Here is a 25,976-nt window from a genome sequence, read left to right as displayed (position 1 = left end):
GTTCGTATTCCTCTCCCTGTCTGCTAGGAACCCCGCCGTGGTTCGTCTCGCAGCCGGCAAATCCGACACCGTCGCTCGTCGTCGTCCTCGTCCTTGTTCGTCGCGTCCGTGATCTCGAAACGTGTCTTACGGAGTACCGATCTCTCAGTGAATTTTCAAAGTGCCTATCCTCACCTCGCAAGTGACAGGGTTAATCTAGGTGATCACGTGCTCGAGCATGCGATCGCAACCACGTGCCACAAAGTTTCTCATGAAGATCGGAGTAGCGAAGTTGACGTTCGTCGCTTTATTATCAGCGGGTTCCCCTATCAAGCCGTTACGATCATGATAAAGAGGTACGTTTTTTTTTTTGACTCGGATGAAAAAGTTGTATTAGAGGAAATGCGCGGTACATCATCTCGTCGATCTATAGCCCGCGATCATCAGATGATGACCTTTCTCCGACGTCGTCAGATCAGGTGACGGGAAAGCGGACGTACTATGTGCTAGGTGGCGCCTTGAGGACTCAAAATGGCCGCACACTGATGGCTAGGAAAGCGGTATCTCGCGCGCGCACTTCAGAGTCGATGCGGCGAGCCGAGGCGAGCCGAGCCGAGTCGTAAGCCCCGTGATGTCCTCCTCCTTGAGGACTCGCACTCGCCGAAGGCCTTTCCATCCACCGCGCGCGCGACGTAGGAATACAAACTACGAGATACGCGCACCAGCGCATTCCGGAAGATGACTGGCATCGAGAAAACTCGCCTCTTTGGAGCCGCGCCCGCTCGCTCGCGATTCTTCGTTTGCTCGCTCGCTCGCTCAGCTACTCGCCTCACCGTCTACGACCAGAATGCTGAGGACGCGGCAGCCATATTAGACTTCTCTTGTCTCTTTCTCCTCCCACCCACCTCTTTTCTTATCTTCTCTCATCTTTTCCTTTCTTTCTTCTTCCATTTCCTCCATTCCTCGTCTTTATTCTTTAGCGTTGCATTTACGATAAATACGCGCTAAAAATGACATGCGATATATGCTTCACGTGAAGATATAACTTCGTTATGACAACGTTGAACGCTTTACTTTACGCTTTACATCTATTGGAGAAATCGGATAGATTTTTCATGATGAACACTCGTAACTTAAAATGCTTTTCCACTTCATCATCGACTTTCCGACTAAGTACAAACAGTTTTCAAACGCAATCTTGGCTTTCAAAAAATCTATCGCGTGCGTTTACTTTATGCTTTCTTCATTGTGAATGCCATTGCTGGCGAATCTCTCTGATGTGAAGATTTCTTAATTATTTCGCGTGCAAAATCTTATAACGCGATATGAACGAGGAGAAAAGCACGTAGATAAATTGTTTTATTTCCATTAACGTTACATTTATATCCAATTCGGTAAATATAGCCTATAGATGAATGATTTTTATGCAGTAACATATTAAGCATCACAACATTATCAAGTTAACTTAAAATTGATCGATAATTATTCTTCATGTTAGTTTACTATACGATATTTATACATTTATTATACGATATAACTTTATACTAGACTCAACTAAAAATTAATGCGCGTCTGTCGTAGAATTACTATTAAATCATATTGCCATGACTGTTAACTTTATTTCAACATTGAAGGTTTTCTAATTTTTGCCGCTTTTATGCAATTGAGCCTGTGATCGATCATATCTCAGGTCCGATATCAAGTTCAATGGCGTTCGCCGCAAAATGAAGTTGCAAAATCGCCCTATTGTGCAACGAACGAACGAACGTAGCGAAAGAAGGCGGAGGAACACCAGAGGCGGGTCTGGCGACGCGATACGTACGTGCCGTCACGTACGCGACGGGGTTTTTTACTGAAATCAAATCTAAATAAAGCGGCGAGTTCGTAACACGACGATATACACGGACGCCACAAATTGTTCCCACGGCGGTGCCCGTGAGATACCGCCGTGTTTTATCGTTATCTCAACGTTTCGGCGACCGCCGTCGGCGCGCCAGCGCGCTCGTTACGCGCACTCGAATCGAAGCCTGATCAATCGGCATTTTCACTTCTTTTCACTCAATCCAACGAGATTGATACAACAGAAATGAGAGAAAAATATTAGAAGATAAATAGGAAAAAACTTTAGACTTTGAGAATTTCTTGATATTTTGCGGAAAAAAATAGAAGTAGTATTAGTCGTACGAAGATCCAGATCTCACATAAATCTTATAACACAGGGACATTATTTAAAACACAAGTACAATTAACGTAGGCCAGAAATTATTCTCAGGTAAATTAATCCCGGTTCCCCTATTCACATCTAAATATGAGAATATAAGTCTCCATTACAAAGAACAAATTTTTAAATTTATTCCTTGCAATTTATCGTACGCACGTATGCGATTGTGTATGTGTATGCACGTGTACGCACGCATGTGTAACGGGCTTTAAAATATCGCTACATTACTGTCAACACAGTACGAGATCTAGCTACCATTGGCCGACGCGACGCGAGGCGACGCGAACGCGTTCGCGAGACTCCCGATTACGGCCCCGGCGGTAATCGGCGTCACGTTGCACGCGGAAAACGAGTTTTCACGGACGATAAATTCAAGGATAGCGTGAGCGCGAGACGAGGACCCGGCCGGTACCACAGGGTGTACGGCAAACAACACCTGCCGCGACTCGTAGTGTGGGTGCCGCGAGGAGGGTTATAGGGAGGCCCGACAAAAGTAATGTATGCACCCTTGTACGCTGTACAATGGAAACTCCGAGAGAGCGGAGCCACCTGAGCCTGCAGGCGGACCGAGCGTCATTCGGGCCGGCTGTTTGCAACCGGCGCGGCGCGGCGCGGCGCGGCGCGGCGCGGCGATGCCGCGGCACTGCTAATTATTCGCGTAATTTCTCGTATCGAGAGAACGCCGGACGTGAGAATATTATTATTCTATTATCGTCACTTTTGTGATCGAGCAAGTGCGTCGTCGATCGTCGAGCGGCTCCGGTATCTCACACACATCGATCGACTTAACGTTATTCGCTCCGGCTCGGCTGTTCGCGACCGACGCCGCAGTCCCGCTAATTATTCGCGAGTAATATCGTCGTTACTACGCGTAATCGGCAATCGGCCACCGATTTCCATGGCGCGTACATCCCGTGCGCGCGAGTAGTTCTCCTCTAATTATACTCGCTCGGCAGATAATAACGCGCGCGCGCGCGCGCGCGCGGGCGCGCGTCGTTCGACGAGATAACAAGCCGGCAGACGCCATTATTTTTCCCTCGTGCTCCGTCCTCCTCGGCGGAGGACTCACGGCGAATTCCCGACTAGCAAAAGGAAGAGGGAGGAGACGAGGGAGCGAACTGGAACGAGAAGTCAGGGCATTCAGCGTGGCTAATTGCTCAAATCATTAAGAAAAAAACATGAAATCTAAGCCTCGCCGTACAGTGGGAAGTCGTAGATAGCGATCGGCCGCGGTGTATACTGTAATGAAAATAATCACGGCAGTGCGGCAACGATAACTACGTTTCGAGCCAAATTTATCGCGGTTCGCCGCATTCTCTCATTCATTTGTCCTTGCGAATGAGTGCGTTAGATATTCCGATGCCTCTGAGATTTCGATCTCGGAGATCAACCCTGCCAATTTCAATCAAACTTCCGTTTTACATTCGAGAATATACGCCCTGCTCCCCTTTTATCCGTATCTCTTTTCTCGTTTAAAGGTAACAAGCGTATATTGCAAGTCCTGTTGGTTTACGTATCGTTTACGTATGTATACGTATCTCCGAGCCCATTGATTTTTCTTTCCCGGCTCGCGTTTACAATCCTGCGAATCCGCGCGTACTCGTGTAAACAGACCATTATGCACGTGGAATGTTAATCACGCGAATGGAATCGCGAAAAGTAAGAGTAATGCCTCTCCCGATTACTTGTTATTCTCACACTCGACCACGAAGTACGGAAACCGCTTGAGGTCGACGAGTCACGGCGCGAAATTCGTCGCGGTGCGAAAGTACGCGGTGAGAAGGAAAAAAAAAAAAAAAAGGAGCGCAAGGAAAAAAAGGACAGGGGGACTAAGCGCGGGGTGAACGAGCGGGGAGGAATAAGAAAACCGAGAGAAGTGCGGCCGCGCATTTGCGTATTGTTATGTTAACGCCCGCGCGAAGTAACAATCGGCACCAAGCACAATGGCGAAATCCCTGCTGAAAAGGAGGTTGTGGAAGCCGAAAGCAAGGGTTGAGGGCGGAGCAGGGAAGGCGCGGGACGGGAAACGTTATCGCATTATCGTATTGCGGCGCCTCGTTGCCGGGACTCGCTTTGCCCTTACGTAAATTCCTGCAAACAAAGATTTACACCGATACAACCGTGAGCACGGTATGCCGCCATCCTCCCTGTTGCTCCGCGTCTCCCTCATTCTCTCTCCCTCTCTTTTGCCCTCTTCTTGGCGAGCTTGCGAAATCGCGTCGCGTAAACGGGAGACGTTGTCCGCCGCCCACTTTAATATTCCTCGTTTCCATAAAAATATGACGTTCCTTGAGAACCTAGAGACGGAGATTCAATCGCTTGACCTGCGACAAAAATTGACTCCGATAACGACAGATTCGATGAGACTACCCGTCGATATACTTGCTGATCTCTTACGGAATAAAAAAACTACTCTTGTTACCTTTACATCATAAAACGAACTTGACGTCTAACGTCTACAAACATTACGGCCGAATGCCGAGAATACGTATAAACGTAGATAGAAAGATCAATCCTGAATATAAAGAAATTGACAACGTTATTAATCGATGATAATTTTGTTCCTTATATTTTGCATATTTTTCACTAGGAGAAAAATAAATAAAATTGATAAAATGTATTTTCCGAATTTTGTCCTCATCGTGTGTTTTCTTTTTTTTTATTAACGCATTGTAATTGTTTATCAAATACTTCAAGTCGACGCGATCCTTCTCAATCGACGTATATATGGCACAGGCAAAACATACAGCCCTTGTGTTATAAGGGGTGGGCTCAGGGACTCGGCGGAGGGCGGCGGGGTGGACAGAGCGGACGGTAGCGGGTCATGGGTGGGTGGTGAATATGCAAATGTAATTGATATTACTTTTTAAATATTCCCCACTCTACCCGACAGAGAGGGGCCACCCGTCTGTCGCTCGGTCGCTCGCCTGCAACAGAGGGTGCGCCTGCTTTATACACTCTTACTCTAAGTGCCTTTTACCCCCATGCCGACAGCCTCCCACCCTCTCCCTCGTTTGGCGACTGCAACGTGCGGCAGCAGCCCCGTAAGTAAAGGTAATTAATAGACCTCGAAGACCTATCGCGAGATTTCGTCGGATAACGGGCGAACGGATTATAGTTACCGGTGGACCGTGGCGAATTATCGCGTCTCGAATAATTTGCGAAATTTCACTTCTGCTGGATAACTCCTTTCTAACTTTAAATTGCATGCTTTCGTAATGGAGGAGTATGCAAAAATCAAATTACAAAAAATTTTGCATCTAAATATTTAATCTCCGGCTGCCATGTAAAGTTTAATGTAAAAGTGGTGCAAAAGATCCTCGAAAAAAATATCATTTAATCGATATTAATTTCTCCCGTTAGAAAAGTGGTATTTTTTTCAGGTTCAGATGAATATTGGATGAATAATCATAATATATCTGACATTTGTGTGTACATACATATGAGTGTAAGCGAGCTCTTATAATAGTTATATAATACAATATGCTGATTCTCGGCAAATGATTATGCAGGAATAGAAATGTCCGTTATAATTAATTTATCAGGTGCGATATGGAGTTTATAATAGGAATAATTAATAGATCAGAATACTCTTATATCTGCATTCGTGTTAATAGTCATAAGGGATTTAGCAATTCCGATATGAGCATAACTCTCGTTCATTTTTTTAATTCTTCGTTCCGTCAAACATCATCTCTCCCCTTCCTGATTGATCTAATTCTAGCTAGTAGCAAAATCTACTAAATTATCATACATTAATTTGCACACAATGGACAATGAATTTATTAGTTAAATCCATTGCGTTGACGTTACGCTAATTATAATTTATGGTGCAATAATAGACACGATGTATGATTGCCGAATAGAATGCAAGCGATACAATAATCAAGAGACCACGATGAAATCATTGCATCGTCAAAGATATAAAATCACTGTTTGCTAAACAATCCTTCGGTTACATGTCAAAAGAGTACTTTAAATCTCTGTCATTGCAAGGAATATATCTTTCAATCAAGAAGCCTTGATATCGATAAAGTTATATGTACATATGTAAATAGAAACGACTGTTCAATTTTAAAAAATTAATTGTGATTAAACAACACTTCTACAAGTTTAGAGGATTTACCTCTGTTAAATTTTTTTACATTAATTTTTCACTATTGCTTTACTATGCCGTTGATATCACAATATTTAAAAAAAAAAATGAAGAGATCGTAAATACATAAAAAAATATAGATATCACGCATACATTACTTTGCTACGATTGTCGACGGAAAAATTCTTTTAACCAAAACGAATGTACAAGAATGATTTCTTACAGTGTGTATATTAGATCGAATATCATGAACAGACATGGGAAGTATATTTTCTCTTTATAAATCTATCATCTGTTTTTACACAACAATGCATTTCTGACTGAACGTTAAATACAAATATTAAATAATTTGATGAGATCGCGCAAAGGGCGTATTCGATCGCCGACGGCAAAGAAAGAATAATCGGCCATCACTGCATCACATTTTTAAAATTCAGTCAATTAAAGATTTTCTCGAAAAAATTCGCAATTAAAATGTCATGAGAACACGTTGCATACGGAAGTATATAGCGACTTTGGCAAATGTACAGATGTTTCGGACGTTAATTTCTTTTAGAAAGATTAATCTAAAATTATGATAACGTTTAATAGTGAATTTTATAACAAAACATTTACTTGATTGAGAGAAAATAATTATGCGAAAAATAAAAACAAAATATTTCCTACATTTGAAGTTGCAATACCAACTATTCTATTAATAGCAACATTTCTCATGATAGAATCTCATACATGCGGCAGAAGGAATATTTGCTCCCAAATATAGATAGTCATTAGAATACAATGCGTTTGTTTTTGCATTAAGGAAAGTAAGTGCTTTTCCCTGCGAGCCTTTTTCGCTGCAGTTTTGCATTGCCGCGCACCCGCGTCTGAGCAAGTGTCAATAAGATTTATGATAATTGGCCAGGCTGTCGAATAATTAGCGAGAAATTCGTATATCGCGGCACGCGTTATAGAATCTGCGAGTCCCACGATTAGCACTTGCTCAATTAAACCGCTTGAGTAAGTATAATTTAGGGCCGCAATAACGAGCGCGTTTTCATAGCGATAAAATAGCGTAACTGGACGCGACCCTTCGCGACATTAAAAATTTATGCGCCAAACACGTAAGCGCGTACGTAAAGAACTGAAACGACGGCCCGCACTCGTTGAATAACGAACGGCGAAGGAGTAAGGATCGTATGGATTTATGACCAATTACGTGGTGATTTGAATTCGCGGCATTTAGACAGCCGACGATGATTAATTAATTGGCCCGCGTTCGCATCGCGATACGACGGGTTAATTGTTGTTTACGCTTATTATGCGGCATAACATTATCGCGTTTGATGATCGATAAAATTTTGCGCACCGCGCCGGCGGTTTTCGACGATTTTTCGACGAGAAACGACGAATGGCAAACGCGCGGTTTGATCATTTCTCTCTTTTCTTTTTTCCCCTCTTTTTTTTTTTTTCTTTCCTTCGGCCTACCAAATAAATGCGGAATTAATTCGTAGCGAATTCGTCGATGATTATTATGCAGAATTATACAAAATTACCTCGATTTTCGCGATTTATTTTGTTGCCAGCGGTGTGTAATATTGAAATAACGCGCGGAGCAGACGCCATGGTTACCGACGACGGTAGGCGTTCGCATACAAGCATGGTGCTCCATCGAGCGTGCACACCGTCGGTGATTATCGGGCTTCCTGTCGCACCATTTCAAAATGGTGGATTATCTAATAGTCTTTGCGCCACGCAATGGCGTTCGTTCGGCGCGACGCGTGAATCGCGTATGAAGAAATAATTTCTCTTCCGTCGCTTCGCGCGACACCGTTCGAAGAAGACCGATCGTTCAACGATACAGCTTATCGTCTGTCGCGCAAGGAATCACACACGCAAATGCGTGACACGTATACGCGGTTAGGTGTATGTGTGTGCGTCTACATACGCTCATAATTGCACGTCAGCGCGAATAGACAGAGGCAGCGAGTAATTATCGCGTTTCCTGTCGTACGACGCGCGCAATGGCGAATGCCATCTCGAAGATGTGCACTTCGCCATTGCGAATTCGCCTTCGTTAAAGCGTACAGATGTTACGTGAGATAAATATGCCGCGATCGAAAATTAACTCCACCATTTTTCTCATACAGATCTCTTTTTTTCCCTCTCAAACTAATTGCCGTGTCCTATGAACAAGGAAAGGATTCGAACGCGATAGAAGAACTTAAATCAATAGACGAGATGATCTATCTCGTAATTACGTCGATTATCCTTCTCGCTCTATCGTCGCGATCTCGCGATAATTATTATTGTCGGCGGTGTATCCCAAGTATCGGATGATAACCTGGTGCGATGTTTGCCGATGCCGTGCGATGGAATTTTAATTTTTGCCGCGGTGACGTGGGAATTGAAATAACATTACGTAAATTGCGAATAATATACTTTTACCGTCATAATTCTACGGACAAATATGCAATTGCAAACTACGTTTGCATCCGATACGACCGCGTGTCCCTAATTTCTGAATATGAAACTCTGAGACTGATGTAGAGTGATTAATATTGATGTAATCTTTAACAAAACATCTCGTAAATGCTTGAAAGACCATGTAGTTAAAGGCACCGGCCAGATTTTCATTACTAAAGTAATAAGATTGATTGGTCTTATCTCTTTAACGAGCGTTTAAAGAGAAATCTGATTATTTATATATTCTTTTACATATTCTTATTTATATATTCTTTTATATCATTTCATTTTTTCGAAAAATCAATCCTCCTAAACCTAAAAAGATTACGTTTGCGTGCGAGAGAAAATTTGCAATCGGCGTGATTTTTTGCAGCTCTTTAAATCCCTCAGCCGCTCCTCCGGAACCAATTGGCATAAATCGGTGTGGCGGTGCGTATCCGGTGCGAGCCCCACATACCGCTGTGACACCTATGTAACGCTGAGAAAGTCGCTCGCCATCGCGAACAAACCCGAGCGGAAATCACTGCGGGTATGTACCGCCATCGTGAGCAACAATAACACAACAACAACAACAACAACAACAACAGCAACAACGACGACGACGACGACGACGGGCCGAGGTTGAGGGGGAGTCGGCGGTCGGGCACCCGAGGACTACGTGGTGTGCACATAGGTCGTACACCCATACGACGTGGCGCACACACACACATGCATGCACGAAGTTGCGTGCCGCGGATAATTACCGGGTTTCGCCGTGGTAACGCACCAGCGATGGCGGATCCGTCTGCGTATAGTCGCGGCAGGATTCAGGCATTCGGGCATTCGGGCGACGCCACCGGCACACACGGTGTGTTCCCGTCACACCGTTGGTTTCAACGCCAATTAAACACCCGCTTGTCAAGGAGACCGGGGGCCGTGCACGAGGCGCGAGGGGCCCAACGCCGCTGCCGTCGCCGCCTGATTCCCTGCGATTCGCTCGCTGTCGCACGCGATGCGTTACCGGGCGTTATTATTACGTGTCATTGCCACCCACGCGATGGCGGTTTTGAGAGAACGCGGGAGAAATCGACGTGGGAAGAGAACGCGCGACAAACGAATTGCGAGTGCTCGTGTTAGAATCCCGGAGCGGAATTCGATTGTGACACGTGTCATGTGACGTTGCGTTATAATTGATATTATCTCGTATATTCAAAAATTATCAGAGGAAAATCAACAATAAAATATAAAGTATCATATATGTAATACGTAGTAAAATAAAATAACAATATTTCCACGTCCAATCATATTTGTTTTACAGATTTTTCCGCGAGTTGCGTCTAGAGGAATTTAAATGTCTTAAAAAAAATTAAGTAGAAAACGCAATCGTGGATGAAAAATCGCAAAAGAAAACGGAGCTGCTAAGTCGGTACGGATCTCCTTCGCGCGCTATCGCGCGGTATAATTTTCCAGGCCGGAAACGTCGGAAGACAAAATAAGTATGCACTTGTTTAGATGAAAGGAAAGACGGTAGCCACGATATCGGGGTCCGTCGTAAATCCTCCGGCACAGCGGCCCGCCTGCGGCGCGCTGCGTGCAATTAGCGCTTATAACGAAAAATATGCTGGGAAAGTAATATTCGCGATAACGGGCCACGTCGCGCGCGGAATAAAATTTGCCCCGCGGGGAACGTTGCGACAAATGTCGTTCGCGCTGCGTATAACCGCGCGCGCTCGTTTCCAGTGCGTATCGTCCAATCACGCCACGCACCTGGATTTTTCCAGCCACCCCTGCCGTGTCCAATCGCGAGAGGGAAAAATTGCGAATGCATATAGGTCGCGGCTGAGTAGGCAATACTCGCGATAACGGCCGCTGTGCGTGCCTCGATAAAAAATATGTCGTAACGTGCGTCGGTCGTGAGCTCGCCTTGGATTTACGTGTCGACAAAGTGGAAAAAAAAAAAAAAAAGGGAAAGAGGAAAAAGAGCGTTTCTTGATAACGCGAGCCGCGATTGTTTCGCGAATCGTTAGGGCTGCTTAAGTACGGCGGCATTGTGGTGCGCCTCGTAATTGAGCGAATAATTATTCCTCGTCGCGTTATAATTTTTTGTCGCATTTTTATGCGCCGTGATATTATTCAATTTAGATTATGATATTTTATACGAAGCTTCTATTGCGGTGTAACAGCCGATTGCTCGTTACGATTACGCGCCCCATTTCACTCAATTTCCAGTATCAACGCGGTTCTCTAAATATTTCATTTTCCAATACAAACTTTTATATAATTACATGAAAAGCCTTAACGAGAAAAGTTGATTTTGTTTCGTTCGTTACTTATTATAAATAATAATTCTATTCGAGAATTCTATGGAATATATGCGGAAAAGCATTTTTTAACCAAAAAATTAATTATCTTTACAATTAATTATTATTTATAATTATTTATAAGTTATTTAGTGTCATCTACTATGAACATCGCGTTCAACTCATGCTCATATGAAAAGGATGTAAAGAATTGTCAATTTCAGAACGTCACGTACTAGATAAATGGTTATCGCTCAGACAGAGGATACTAAAATAAGCACGTCTTTTATCGGCGATTTGTACCTGTCCGAGCTAACCAATCATTTTACTCATCGTCCTCGACATGCCAAGTTCGCCGACATGGAAACTTTTTCCATTGCACCATTATCTTTATCGCGATCTACAACGCAACGTGATGTCAACATTGTCAAAGTAGAACGTACCTTGGCATACTATCGTCAGAAAAATGCGTCATACGTTTTACCGTATGGTTTATCGCTTGGCAGACTTCTTCGAAAAAGATAAGTACACATTCAACAATTATAAAAGTCCGCCATCTATCAGATTTTAAAACAGGTCGCTAAACACGAAGTAAAGAATTATAAATCTATAATTATAAACGCGAAGGTAAAAAATCGTAGTAAAGATATAAATCATTTTCCGTGGCAAAAATGATTGTAAAAATGACGTCTATAAAAATGATACCTATAATTTCCTCCTATAATATCATTCTTTCACTTTTCGAAATACAGGCGATAACCCTGAAATTTCCTAACACATAGATTCGTTAAATTTTTAAAGATACGTCCGGTGAAGCGGAAGCGAAAGCGCCACAATGAAGATTCGACAGCGTGACGACATCTCAGTAAATTAGCCTAAAGCACAGGGTAAGGGCGGCTCTTCTCTCTCCCGTGACAATCAGCCCCCCGTGGCTTCGGCACCATCGATTCAACGCTAGTTTTAATCACGTCGCACAGTCATGGGGCGCAGCCGTGCTATCACCCATGGGGCCGTTTCGCCGAAACGCCGGGCCGTTCGCGGATTATTCGACTGCTTTATTAGCGCCATTCGTGTCTTTCGCTTGCTCTTTTCGCCGGCTGCAAGAACGAAAATTATGAAACGCGTGCCTCGCGTGCCCCGTCGATCGCGAATTGCACGATCGGTTGTGCAATCAACGGCGGCTTAAAGCCGCCGTGGTTTTACCGTTACAATTGGAATTCCGGCAAATTATAGTCATAACGACGAAAACACGTTTTACCCTCACTCGAGGCTCACCGTGGTCACAATTTATGTTTTTATTCGCCACGTATCAACGTGTCGTGATGCCATGTGCGGTTGCCCAACTCTTTATGGCGTTTTATAACGCCGTCGTGACCTTTCATCGCCAAAGAAACTACTACGTCACCCTTTCTACCTTGACAAGAATTAGTACGATAATTTTGAACCATAACATAACTCATATACGTGTTATTAATGTGACAATTTTCTCCGTTAGGCACACAGTCCGCATGAAAATTACGTCGTTCGTTACACGCGTTCCTTTTCAAATTAAATGATTCTTTATCTACGTGAAGTTAGCTCGTTCGAAATTGATCCTCGCGACGATAACGAATAATTTTCAAATCTCGATTTTCTCGTCTCGATTCAATCGTATTAAACAATTTAGAAAAGTGGCTGGCGAAACATGCAGGTCTTGGTATGACCTATCACGTATCGTAAGCAGAAAACCGATACCTCGATATAGATTCCATGCCGCAATCATGCTACGAACTCTCTGCTTTGGACGCAGAACCGTTTATCATTCGCTTTGCATATTTGATAAGATCCGCATTACTAGGATAATGACCGTTAGACCTTAAAAGCAATGCGTGTGATATTAAAGCGGAAATTATGCTTACGAGCACAGATAATAATCGTTTCCGACAATGTCTACAAACGTCCCCCCTCTTTCTCTCTCTCCTCCTCCCTCTCTCTCTCTCTCTCTCTCTCTCTCTCTCTCTCTCTCTCTCTCCTTCCTCGTTTCGGTTTCCGTAATATCCGAATTCGTCGCGTTTTCAGATATACACTTGAGGCAGTTACGTGTTTTAAAAAGATTTATATGTTCCGGTCGTGTTACAATACATTGCCACAAAAATACATGTATCATAGATTGTACTTTTATGGAAATACACGATAACATCTCTCTAAAAGTATATTTTTGTACGAAAGATACGTATGTCGAGAATGGAAAATAAATTCTTTGAAACTTAACTCTCTGCTTATTACACTGATTGTTTCGAGAAACAAATGCTCGCGAGGATCAATTATTCGAGGTAGAAAAAAATTATTAATACATAGATGAGGCGTGTCGACATCGCCGACGGCACTTTTGTAGTCCCGTTTCAGCTTCTCTTACTTCCACGAGTTTCGCGGAAAACGCAACCACCACCGCACTCGATCGTATTGCGGCATCTTGATAATCGGCTCGGGTTGTTCTGCGTATACCACTCTATCCACCTGCCTACGCAACAACGGAGATCGCTGGTCAGGTCGCGATACGACCGGCAGATAAAGGTGGATGGTCGATAGTTTTTTGCGCGCACGACGGGCTCTTGCGTAAGAAGAAGGCCGCGCGTGCTATCGCGGCGAATCGGCGTTTCGCACGCTAATTACCCATCGTGCCTGGCAAATGGCTTCCGCGGGTTACTCGGGAGCGTGCCCGTTGATAAGGCGCAAATTTTCAGATATCGACATAGCTAGATCGCAAGACTTCCTTTCATGCGATAAGAGCGTAACAATGTGCTCGTGATATTAGCGGCTGTTCGTTTCAGTGGCAAATGGAGATACCACGTTTTTCGGAAAATTGCCTTTTCAGTCTGGCTCGAGTAAAGCTTATAATCATGTGTACCGACAAAAAGAAAATATTACACCGTCGTACCGTATAATTTTAACTAGATTTCGCAGTTTCTCAAGCGCGATTGAAAAATTATTTTCCAGGGATAATTAATTTTTCTTTGAAAACAAATTTGTTTACAATAATTTTCTTCAATTCTCAAAATTACTCAAATAAAAATGAGCAGACAGTTATATATTACTTACTTGAATATATCATGTACTATTTTACGTATGTCGATAGATTGCAATGTAATGCGATGCGTTGTACAACGTCGAATTAAAATACGATACTTGTCGAAAGATAAAATGGGAGCGATACTTTACGGTTATCTCTACGAAAGCGCTTCAAAGACAGACATTAAAATGCACTCGTTATCAAAGTTTAGCATAACGTTTAAAGTTCAGCGTTTGATATTTAAAGAAAGTACCTTGTTACATAAAAGTCTATTATTATGGACGCTTATCGTAGACGCAATTACATCTCAAGCGAAAACCGTGGCGAAGACAAAGATACAAAATTTCGACCGTAGATTCCAAATTAATCTCTCTTTAGAAACAACAAGTCATACTACTTGAAGATGTATATTTGCAGTCTTTATGGTAAAGAGTTCTTAAAGTCAATAAACGTTGTATTTCAATTTAATACTATTAAATAAGTAAGAGGTTGATTCTCTTTTCGCGCAGCAGCTCGAAAGGACTGTTCTTCGGGAGATTAAGCGTTATAATTAATTCTCTTCTCGTGATAAAATGAACTTTTAAATTTTTCATCGACGGCACTAATCTCGGTTCTTTTATATCGCGTTTGAACTTAAAATCCGCGTAAACGCGCAGGAGGAAGGCACCCGTTATCGAGTCAAATATCGTCCCTGAAAACTCGTTTCGCGTTCCCCGAGAGGATTTCGAGGATTTACGTATTTCCTCGTACGGTTGACGCGCACGCCATGCAGACAGCAGTCCCGTCGCGAACCAGCCGCGTCGGGCTTCTTTATTAAAGCCCAACCTCGGGCTCCCCTTGGCCCCACGTGTCCGGAGCTTATCCCGGAGAGACCTTCCATCATTTTAAAGCCTGCCGTGATAAAATTAGACGGACAATTTCATCCGAAGACCTCGAATGCCGCGATCGTGCGGGACGCGTAGGTAGGTGACGGTTTAATTTCATGCCTAGGGGTGGATTCGACGTCCCTCGACGTACGCGGGCACAATAGGCGTCATGTGCCTATTGCGTTAACAGATTGGCTGACAGAAATTCGAAATAACTCTATTACCCAAGCCCACGTCGTATGGCAAATTCCGGCCAAAATTTTTTCAAAGACGTTGAATGATAAAAAAACTCGATTAAAAGATCTAAAGAGAGAGAAAGAGAGGCCTCACCGCACAAAATTACAATGCCTTAAATGAACCATCTACATCTATATTTATTTACGACTATATCTCAAGTATCTCATTTTCGTGAAACAATACTCCCAGTAGATATTACAATTGATAATTTTGTTAAAACTACCATGGTGAATAAGAATGACAAGATTCGTTTATATTTATGGCCGCCTGTCGCCTTAAGCTTTCTCGTCAGAAGTATATTTGCGACGGAAGTGACATTTATTACAGCAGCGTGTGCAGCTCGAAGGAAACATGGGAGGGTACGCGTAATCGTGATATAAATTAACATACATAAAGTGCGTATTTCGCGATATGGATTAATATTGCACAGCAATGCGTAATAATAACTGTCTCGCATTTACTAGGAAAACAGAGATTAGTCTGATAAACGCGTAAAATTTACACTTTGAAATCACCTTTTTATAAAGTCCTGAAAGTTTTAACGACTCATGACGTTGCGTATATATTAACGAAGAATGATCCGATTTCAACCAAATTGAAATTAATTCCGCGTTTCAAAGCGTAATCGCGTAAACACGTGCGGTGGCGTATAATCCGTACGTTAATCGATCCGTCGGTAATACGTTATGTTTCCTATAATCTACACACAAATCCGCCATTAGGAAAGTAACCGGACAGCGTTCCGATGAGACGCTCGTTTCGCGACTTCGCGCGTGAAAGACGGCTTAAGAACGAAGGGAACGAGCGAACGAATGGGCAAGCGCGCATGCATTCGCGCACGTGGAATAATAATTAGCCATCGCCGGTGCTGATACACGTTCCACGCAAATGACGTGTCAGGTGCAGCTGTTGCGCATCGTTCCGCAATGCGGGCTGATGTACCCTTCCCCTACGCCCCGCGATTCTCCTCTTCTTCATACTCTCTTTTTTCTCCTCCCTCCTTCCCTCCCTCTCTCTCTCTCTCTTTCTCACCCCAAACTATACCGTCTACTTAACTCCGTTCCACCCTTTGTCTCATGGTTTCATAATGTCTCCCCCGGCAATCTCGGGTTCCAAAGTGCGAACCTACATGCGACGCGCGATCGCGTGCTACTTGTCATTAGACTCTCGACAGACTTGAAGAACAACTATAGCTATATACACCCGTACGCTACAACGTTTCCCGTGTCATTCACTGTACACTCTTATACACGGATGCAGTTCCTGCCTTCTTTCCATGCTCGCGAATATCGACTCGCTTCGCGATGATGACAGTTGTACGATTAGCATTTTTCATTGGCATTTCTCGGTTGAATGAAGAAAACAATATAAACATATAAAACTATTCACTTTGGAATCTAAAAAAATGATATAAGAGCGAAATATTCTATCTTCTACTGAATCTTTAAATTTTTATTTTTATTTTTATCACCAAGTTATTCTGTATATATTAAAAAAAATATTGAAATCGAGAATGGTTCTCTTGTATTACGAGAAACTTATAGTTTTTAGAAGGGTATGTTTATATTCGGAAGAGAATGAATCCACACGTCCTTCGATCCACACCTCTTTCGAAAAGCAACGAGCCGAACACGAGAGGAATTTACATGTAATTCATAGTCCAATTACATGAAGCGGCGCTAGTTGGAGCGTGCCTCGATCATAACGTTCCGATCTGAAACAGTTAGATCTGATCGGATCTCATGGGTAACAGACCGACAGGAATCATCGACCGTTTTCGTGTGCAGGACTATCGCGGGGAAGGAGATGAAAGAGCAGCCGGCAAACGGCAACGGCATTGCGGCATAGGTCGTTCATTACTTCGTTGCCCGTAATCGAGAGGAAGACACAGAGAACGCGCCGGAATAGAAAAAGAGGAGGAAGAGAGAGAGAGAGAGAGAGAGAGAGAGAGAGAGAGAGAGAGAGAGAGAGAGGAGAGAAAACGGAATGGAAGCTGACGTGGCTTCCCACGGCGATTCGCGGTGGCGGCCGTCACGAATCGCATGACGACGTGACGGCGACGATGGCGACCAGTCGCCGAGGACAATCGGTCTCCCTTCCCGAACTCCGTGCCGTTCCCTCGGCTTCATTCCTAGCCGCATCATCGACGCTGCACCGTCCACGAATATCGGCAGCGAGACGATGCACACGGAGTGCCGGGGAAAGGGCGAAAGGAGAGGAGGGAGATAGAGATGGTGGTAGTAGCGGCAAGAGGGGAAGGTCTCTGGACGCTTCTAGCCTAGATCAAAACCCGTAATCACGACGTAATAATACCCGATCACGGAAGATATTGCACATTTCCCCGGAATCACTGCTATTCCCAGGGAAGATGCCCCCGTCGGGGTTGTTTGGGAGGTCTTACTGTTCCCCGACATGCGATCCCGAATTCGCTATATCTCGCTCTTCCTTCTACCGCCGGCCGATTCTTACACAGCACCGCTCGACTTTGCCCTGGGTCATATCACCATACTCTCTGTCCTTCGTACCTGTGCCTACAGTACCCCTGCAGTTTCGTCCTATATTTCCTTTTTCTTGGCTCGTGCCTAGCGATTACGCAGAACACGGACCGATACCTTCGCACCGTCGACGATTTCATTTTCCAGATAAAATGATTTTTCGTAGAAGGCGATTTCGCGACGATTGCCTTAAGCGATGCAAAGTTCCTAATGTTACCTATTCGTAGCGTAAATTGAAAATCTATTTCACAAAGACTTCGAAGTCGTATATGAAATTATTAAATCGCATATCAAACGAAATAGAACGTACGTCAAAACACAATAAAAAAAAAAAAAAAAGAAAGGACACAAACTGGTACTCCTTGGCTATTACATCTATAGTAATAATAAAACAAAATATAATGCTCGAGAAAGAGATAAAGTAAAAGTTGACGTTTGAATTATTGAAAATTTAAACGGGAGAAGAGAGCTTTCCTGTACGGGCAAAATTGGTTAACTACCCGCTAACTACCCGCGAGCAACGCATTATATATAATAAGACCAAATATACAAAAGCGGGAATGCTACGCTGTATCTTAATAAAGTTCACGGTTGTGGTACGCAAAGTAATCTAAATATTTAATCTAGATTAAATCGGGAAGACAGGATGAAGAGAGGAACAGATAGACAGATAGACCGACCGACAGACAGACAGACAGACAGACAGACAGACGGCCGGATGAGGATACTGGTCGGTGCGGGCAATACAGGTTTAACATTGTACGCTTTTTTACACGGTAACCGAACAGTCCGTCGGCCGACTCGTATACAGCGAATTCCGAAGCCCCCGAAGCCCCCGGAGCCCCCAAGAACCCAAGATGGGCCGGTGACTGGTAGCACGTTGGCCCTGGCACGAGGCCCCTGGCGCATGTAGGCAGTCGGACACACACTCCGCGGGGAAAGAAGAAAGAGGAGGATTGGAAAACAAGGTGGAAAGGTGCCCCGAGCCAGCGCCGCACCATTAATCATCGGGGTAATTCCATAGATGACTCTTTGCTGTTCGGAGGAGCGAGCGATGCATGCCAAACTTACCTCCGCCGTCCGACCGAACGACCTGCGAAAAGACGCATTCGTTTCTGCATTTCGTGCCATTTTCGTCGCCGCGGACTTTTTTCGCATCGCGCGGTGCGGCTCAGACTAATTAAAAGCGCGGGTTTTACTACTTCCGTAGCAATCAAAGAGGAAAAAACTCATCCGGAATAATCGTTCAATCTGAACGAAATTTTCGTCTCGAGTAAGGGAGTGATGTGTAAATCGAATTCTGCATGCTGAGAGAGAATAATCTATAATCTCTGCAAATTACTTGTTATATATTTGACACTTATGTATTATCTATATAATTATTCTGTCTGTATGTCCCATTCTGATATATTTATACAATCGTTCTCACCTTGTTACAAGATAAATGCGACAAGGCTGCCTGTCAATTTAATCTCGAACCGCGTATTACCTGCGTTCTTTTCATCTCCCGAGCTGTATATTTATGCCATATTACGGGAATATTAACGACACGCCAGCTATCACTTCGCGCGTCTATTAAGATAGAATCGATAACACACACCCACGTGAGCGTTAATCGAATAACAGCGAGTTAGAAGAGTATCGGGGAAACACTAGATTTTTTTTTTAACGTGAAGATATTATCTACCATATTATAGAACTGTAATTTACGATTAATTGAATATTTACATTCTAAATTATATATCTCTATTTCTTTCTCTCACTTTACTACCTGTCTTTCGTGAATTATGAAAGAAGAGTTCTTTCTTAATTTAATCATCGCCAAGCATGCAATTATCTAAAAGCAACAAACGGGATAATTACAAAGGAATTCCGTCATTTGATCTGTTTCCGATAAGTAAACGTCAGATTTCCAACTCGCTAAATTCTTGACCAACTACCTAATCGTCCCCAATCGCCGATCGCACGAAACATCGATTGTCGAACGTGAAGTACGAGTTACGATCCGCGGTCCAAAGTGGCGGGACAAAAATGAAAGGGAGAACGGATCGGTGAGAGCAAAAAAGGGCCAGTTTGGACCCGCGGAGACGCCGTGGCCACCAGGCCGTTCGAACGATGTCAGCGGTTTAATCAATGCATTTAGCCGAATTCCCGTCTGGCCCAAATAAAAGGCGAGACAGGAGAGGAAGTTAAATGCAAAAAACGGTGCTCGCGGGACGAGCTTCGTTCGGTCCCCTCTCGGCTTCTTTTCGCCGTGCTGCGACTTTTGGGACCTCTTTTGCTTTGGGACGGCGGGCCTCACAGTCCCTTCTCGCCGTCCCAAAGCTCCCAAAGTCGTTAGGTATTCCGCGAGTGTACTCTGCTGTCCTCCCCCTCGTTGCCCTTCCGTCACCCCTCTATCGTACCCTCGCGGGTAGAAGACTCGTCTTCGAATAACATATACGTCAGCCACGAAGACTGCGAGACGAAAACCGGTGGCTCCACAAATCTTCGAGTTGGCCTTTTCATTCACTGTTTCTTCCTCTTCTTTCGTTCTCTCCCGAAACTGCCCACTGCAAAACGCTGTCTCGACGTTATTTATGTTTTGTTTTCTCCGTAGATTATTTTTTGGTCCCTTCATCGATATCAACTACGCTAACGAAAGATTTAATTTTTTTTTTTTTTAATCAAACTTGAACGATAACGTTCAGATGTCTCTCACCAAAGTAACTAACAGTTTCTATTTTCATTACTAATAACTGTTTAACATTAAAAGTTTATGCAAGTTTATGATAACTGCAAGTTTATGATAAGTTTTTTGATAAGAATTCAATATATATATTTAGCAACTTGTGTACGCTGAAAAGATATATCGTGAAATATTTAATACGAGTTATTTTTTGAAGCCTAACTGCATATCTGAGTCATTGATAGTCAACAAGGGCATCGAGCATCCTGTCCGAATCTACTATCTTGTTAAACATCTTCTAGCAGTGGACCTAAAGTTGTTTTGTGAAACGTGACAAAGAAACTGACGGAGGTAAAAGAGACATCAGGAAGCAACCTATTCTCTTTCCTCCAATCTTACGCGTATTAAAAACTTTCGTATTAAAAACGTATATAAACTCATAAATTTCTGCTCCATAAAGAAAACGTACACATCAACATTTTCTCAAATTCTTTATATTATATCGTGATTCAGATGCAACAAAAATATTAATTTTAAATTGAAGACGCGATATAAACAATAATAGTGTTTCAAATTCTCTTCTATGTTTTTAACACATTACAAATGATAATTTATATCGTTTTAAGAATTTTCTAGTTTTGACAGTATATCTTTCAGTCCGAAAAGACAATATTCAGAATGTCGCGCGTGTAACTTCATTTAAGTCAAATCTTCGATTTAAGGGCGTTCAATTCAAACTGAATACGGCTATACCGTTTATTTGCACAATGAAAAACAAAATGTGATATCTTATTGATTTATACTTTTTTTTTTTGTACAGGCAATGGACGCGTGATGCCGCGTCTGACCGCAAGCTCGTTACGCCTGTCGGAAGTATAAATCAACCGCAAAGTTATTCCACCATGCTGTCGAGAACTCCCCGTAGGGCGCCTCTCGCTGGAAACTGCTACCACTTTCTTGTCCTCCACCTTGTTGATATCGTTCGCGCAGGTACCTAAATCCGTCTCACGTAATCGCGTCATAGACGACTTAAATCGCAAAGGATGCGAAATTTAGCGTGACGATTCCCCCAGTCAAATCTGCTAATTTTCGACATGAAAAAAAAAAATCAGGATCTTTTTCCACTTCGTTTCATACTTATTTTTAGCGTCCTCGAATTTTCTCTACGAGGTACCACCTTATTTTATTCCGAAGAAGGTGCCTCGTCAAAATGAAACGGAGTCATGCAACGCTGCTCTGTTTAATGGCAATTAATATGACTTATCGCGACGCCATGGGATTTTGCGGTAATTATAATTTACGACCACTTAGGGCGCGTATACATTGATAGTTTTAACTGTATTTTCTTTCGATTATCTCTCCGGCCCAGGCCGCATGTGCACGCACGCACGCACGCACATCGACGTAATAGCGAGACACGAGCGGCAATAGCGGTGCCCTCTTAACATCCTGAGAATCTAATTGTAAGGTTGCCGCGCGAACAAGTCGCGTTTTCTCGATAACAAAGACGTAAGTAATGATAATGTAGTAACGACTCCGGGACCGTGGTACAGTTACTCGCAACGGCATGCGGGGAAAAAATGATTTCCTAACTAATACAATCACAAGAGATAAGACCGCGTAGTTGTAATAAGCCCAACACTGTGCCGACGTAATACGTAATTACCGATCCGAGCGAGATCTAATAATCGTTACGCCGGTAATTGGCACCGGCAGGAATAACATTTCTCCAATGGCCCCGTCCGTCGTCTCCTTCTCACGAGGAACGCTCGAGGAGCATCCACACAGTGTGCTTTCGTCCGTTTGACAGAATTAACTTCTCTTTTTTTTTTTTCTCTCTTATTCAGAATACAGACATATCCTGCTGTTAAATCTAGCGGATCGACGGGAAAGGCAAGCATACGAGGCTGAATGTATTGCGAGACACGCGAAAGGACGAAAACTTAGAAAAGTCGAGTTCCGAGTAAACCCGGAATCGTAGGATAATCCGGGATGATCGCCTAATAGCTTTAGGAAAGAATTGACTAGGGATGACTACTTTAAATTACCATAAGCTCCGACTCTTGCCGGTTAACGAGCGGAAGAGACGAGACCCCAAAAGTGTTGAAACTAGCCGTCGGAATAAGGGGAATACGGCGAAGAATGATGATACTGTGCACCGATATTATTATGAAAAAGAAGAGTTTAATTATTAATAAAATATTAGGCAAATAATAAAATTATAAAAAGAATATTGATTGATTTATAAAAATAGTTTAAATGTTTTATCTAGCGCCTACATTATCATTTTAAATTTGATTATTAAGTTAAAGGTTCGCGTCGGAAGAAATAATTTGGTCGTTGCCAAATTTATACAATGTTTATTAATAATGTACATTTTTTATCGGTAATATAATATAGAAATATATAGAAATTATTTATTTTCTCTTGCCTGTGAATTCTATACTCGAGAGAAAGCGCACGGCATCTGATACACCCTACGCCCGTTTTAATAAATGAGCACGCGTTGACAACGATCGTGAGATTGGCCTTATTAATTAAATACGTTAATTAATTTATGGGTAAGGGGAGAGTCCGAATAAATTCTCAGTTGCGTTTCTAGTCGTAATCGCGGTGAACAAGTATAATGCAGATCGATACACATCGTAACGCACCGTAGACACGGCAACAAAACAACATTTTTCAGTCGACGTCAGTCCAGAGACTCTCTTACGATTATATCAGCTATCCTTCCGTGTGCTAATAATTATCTCCCGATTTCTTCTCTAATTTAACGGCGCATATGTTACACGCGTAGCGTTCCAGTTACGCACCGCTAAAATCTAAGAGCCGCGCCTCCTTTAATTGGCCCCGAACAAGAGTGATTTACAATCGTAAGAAAAAAAAAAAAAGAAAGTATCTCGTTTCTTTCACGCTTTTCCCATTGAGATAACAAATAACAAGTATTTAATATAATATTAGCGCACACGCGTTTTAATTATGTCTTGCTCTTTCCCAAGCGCGGCGGCGGATAACCGTCGCGGAAACGCGCCAGACGGATATTTCGCGAAACTCGCCGTCGCACGCAGATAAGATGCCTATCGTCGCGGAATCAAACGCGGTTGACGAGAAATTCAACCGTCTGCCCTATGGAAGAGACATCGCTCCGAAAGTTCACCGAAAGTCGTAAAACGTTCAGCACCCACGTAGAAACTGGTATCACGTACCCGCCGTGCCGCCGTGCCGCCGTACCGCCGTACTAAGGCTGGATCTTTTGTGTGCTCGCGTGTGTATTATCACGTGTGCATACAGTCGCCACCACAAATAGTCCCCGAGATTCGTGTCTCGCGTGGCCGTTCGCGAGGCCTAAATCTCGCTCTAAATCACGGAAATATTATACGGACAAGCGCTTGGCCGAAAATATCGCTTGTCCTGCGAACTCCAATTTTTGCGAAATTGGAGCAAGGCCGTACAGCTGCTACTGTCACTAAATCTTTTTCTCAGAGGTCACGGCGATTATTTATAACCGTAGCGATATCATCTTTGCGACTCTTCCATATTCTTATCACGTAATTTATTACCATTATATTTTTTGTATATATACATCTTTGCAAGAAAAATTATTAGCGGTAAAAGGTAAAAGGTAAGTTTCGAAAAAATATCTCTAGCGTTTTCTCTCTCTCTCTCTCTCTCTCTCTCTCTCTCTCTCTCTCTCTCTGTTCCTTTAGCTTCGTAAAAAGTTTTGGGCTACGTTTCGTAAAAATGAAGACTTGTTCACGGTTGAGACTGTACCATACACGTGGATGTTCTGTGTGTAGCGTACGTGCCTGTCGTCCATCCGTCCGTCATGAGTGCGTGCGCGAACGTCCGCACTCGTCGCTTGTTGGAGGATGCTCGCTAGCTCGTTCGCTTTGCTCGATCATGGGACAAAAGTCGGGTCTACGTCTTGTGGGAACGTAAAAGTCACGCTCGCTCAAAAAATCATGCGTCGTGCTACACGTATTAAACCGAGCGCAAACGGCTTCTTGCGTCGTAACAATTCTACCGAAGCGTCGTCCCAAAGTATGCGAAATGCCGAAAATGTTCTTCGAAATTGTCAATCAAGAATAACCGTGACCGTGGTGACAACAACTATAAGAAATCTTTGCATATACAACTGTGTATAAAAAGAACATTAGGTGTTATAAGAAATCTTCTTGCTATCAAATTTAAATCATTTTTTTCCAATATAAACGCGAACAAATAGAGAAATTAACTTCAATAAAAAAAAAAAAGAATTACTAAGGAGCAATTAAAACTATAAAAAAATGATGCATGATATCAAATCTCTATTATTACAATGCGTATCGCGTATTGGCACTTTAATAGCATGCCTAACTCGCCTATCAAAATCACACGAAATCAATTGGAAAGGCATTCGCGGAGACACGTACCGTCCTCATTATCGTAAATTCATAGCATCGATAATCCCGTCGGTACTCGACGATGGCGAGAAGGATAAGGATTACGATAATCGCGGTAACGGCTGTATGATTAATGGCGCCCACTTTTTCCGCGTGCAGTCGATAATCGTCGCAATCTCGATTTCATGCGGGTAAGTGCACGATGCGCGCGGTAACGCATCATGCGCGAAGCTCTGATTATCTCGTAATTTGTGAAAGTATCTCACTTTTACGCGAGAGGAGATTCGCGCGCTAACTTAGTAAGAGACACCGTGTTATAAACCAGCACACCATCGGTTATAGTCGCCGTCGTTGGTCAGGTGCGTCGGTCTCGCTCTCCCCGCTGGATGCGCATCCTGACACGGTGCACCTGTCCGCCGTGGCGCGCAGGCTGCCCCGTTTTATAGAAGGCTACTTTCTATATCGCCGATCTATCAAATTGGCTCCCGGCAGATAAGAAATTAGGGGAAGCGGTCGTGCCTTAAAAGCGGCCCGTGACGGGACACCCCGGCTGTTATTTGGCCAGCGTCACCCTCGTCTCGCTCACGGAATTTTACGGCTCTTCAGCTCGATATCACCTGCTGCTCGCTACCTCGAAGCAGGATCCCTAACTGATGTTTAAGTTATCATCGCTTCCTTGAAACAACGTTGATTATTTTCCAGCAATTTCACTTTTCGCGATGCACGTTATCGAGATTTTATCGGAAGCTCAAAGCGAAAGTGAACTAAATCTTCTAATATCCTTTTTGTTATGAAAGAATTTACACATCACGCGCTTCTTTTTCTCCAGCTCTTTCATTCGCCTGCGAATTCCGTCATTTCGCGCGCGAGGGAACATTTAAACGTTCGAGACACTCGCAAATATTTGCGGAAGAGGCAAAAAAAAAAAAAAAAAAAAAATAACTCGCCGGCGGCAGCGTCTTAAAGACGGAAACGCGCGTTGTGGGATAATAACTTGATTACGCGGCGCGTTTTATCGAAAAATCATAAAGCAATTAATAACGTTCATTAGAGACGACCGCGCGCGCGATAATAATTCCGTTTGATAGGTAATTAGACGAGGGAGCGAGTAATTGCGTTAATTGAGACCGAGCGCACGTTGCGCAAAGCTTGGCTAGATATATGGAACCGTTCCACACGCACGCCGCAGTCCGTAATCGCTCTAATCGCGGTTCTTCTTGCTGGAAATACCTTGCCTCGCCTTTAGGCTCGTTCGAGAA

At 43.3% G+C, this 25,976-nt stretch overlaps 1 protein-coding gene across 5 annotated transcripts in view; it reads left to right on the top strand.

The window, feature by feature from the left end:
- Positions 1-25,976, top strand: part of LOC105425186 (uncharacterized) — a 73,540-nt gene that overhangs the window by 813 nt on the left and 46,751 nt on the right. For 3 of the 5 annotated variants that reach the window (XR_016141209.1, XM_089084408.1, XM_089084406.1), the window contains exons 1-2: positions 13-335; positions 21,156-21,325. Coding sequence is in view for 3 of the 5 variants with exons in the window: in XM_089084408.1 (XP_088940534.1) it covers positions 325-335; positions 21,156-21,325 (181 nt within the window). In the remaining 2 variants the exon portion in view is untranslated. Of the gene's footprint in view, positions 1-12; positions 336-21,155; positions 24,592-25,976 lie in introns of those variants that run through there. The other 2 variants (XM_011635833.3, XR_016141211.1) reach the window with 2 other exon arrangements.

The sequence above is a fragment of the Pogonomyrmex barbatus genome, unplaced genomic scaffold (assembly GCF_055798465.1).
Source record: "Pogonomyrmex barbatus isolate J1 unplaced genomic scaffold, ASM5579846v1 scaffold1, whole genome shotgun sequence".
In the NCBI taxonomy this organism is placed as follows: domain Eukaryota; kingdom Metazoa; phylum Arthropoda; class Insecta; order Hymenoptera; family Formicidae; genus Pogonomyrmex; species Pogonomyrmex barbatus.
Note: the sequence above shows the minus strand (reverse complement) of the source record. Positions and strands in the feature narration are given on the sequence as shown.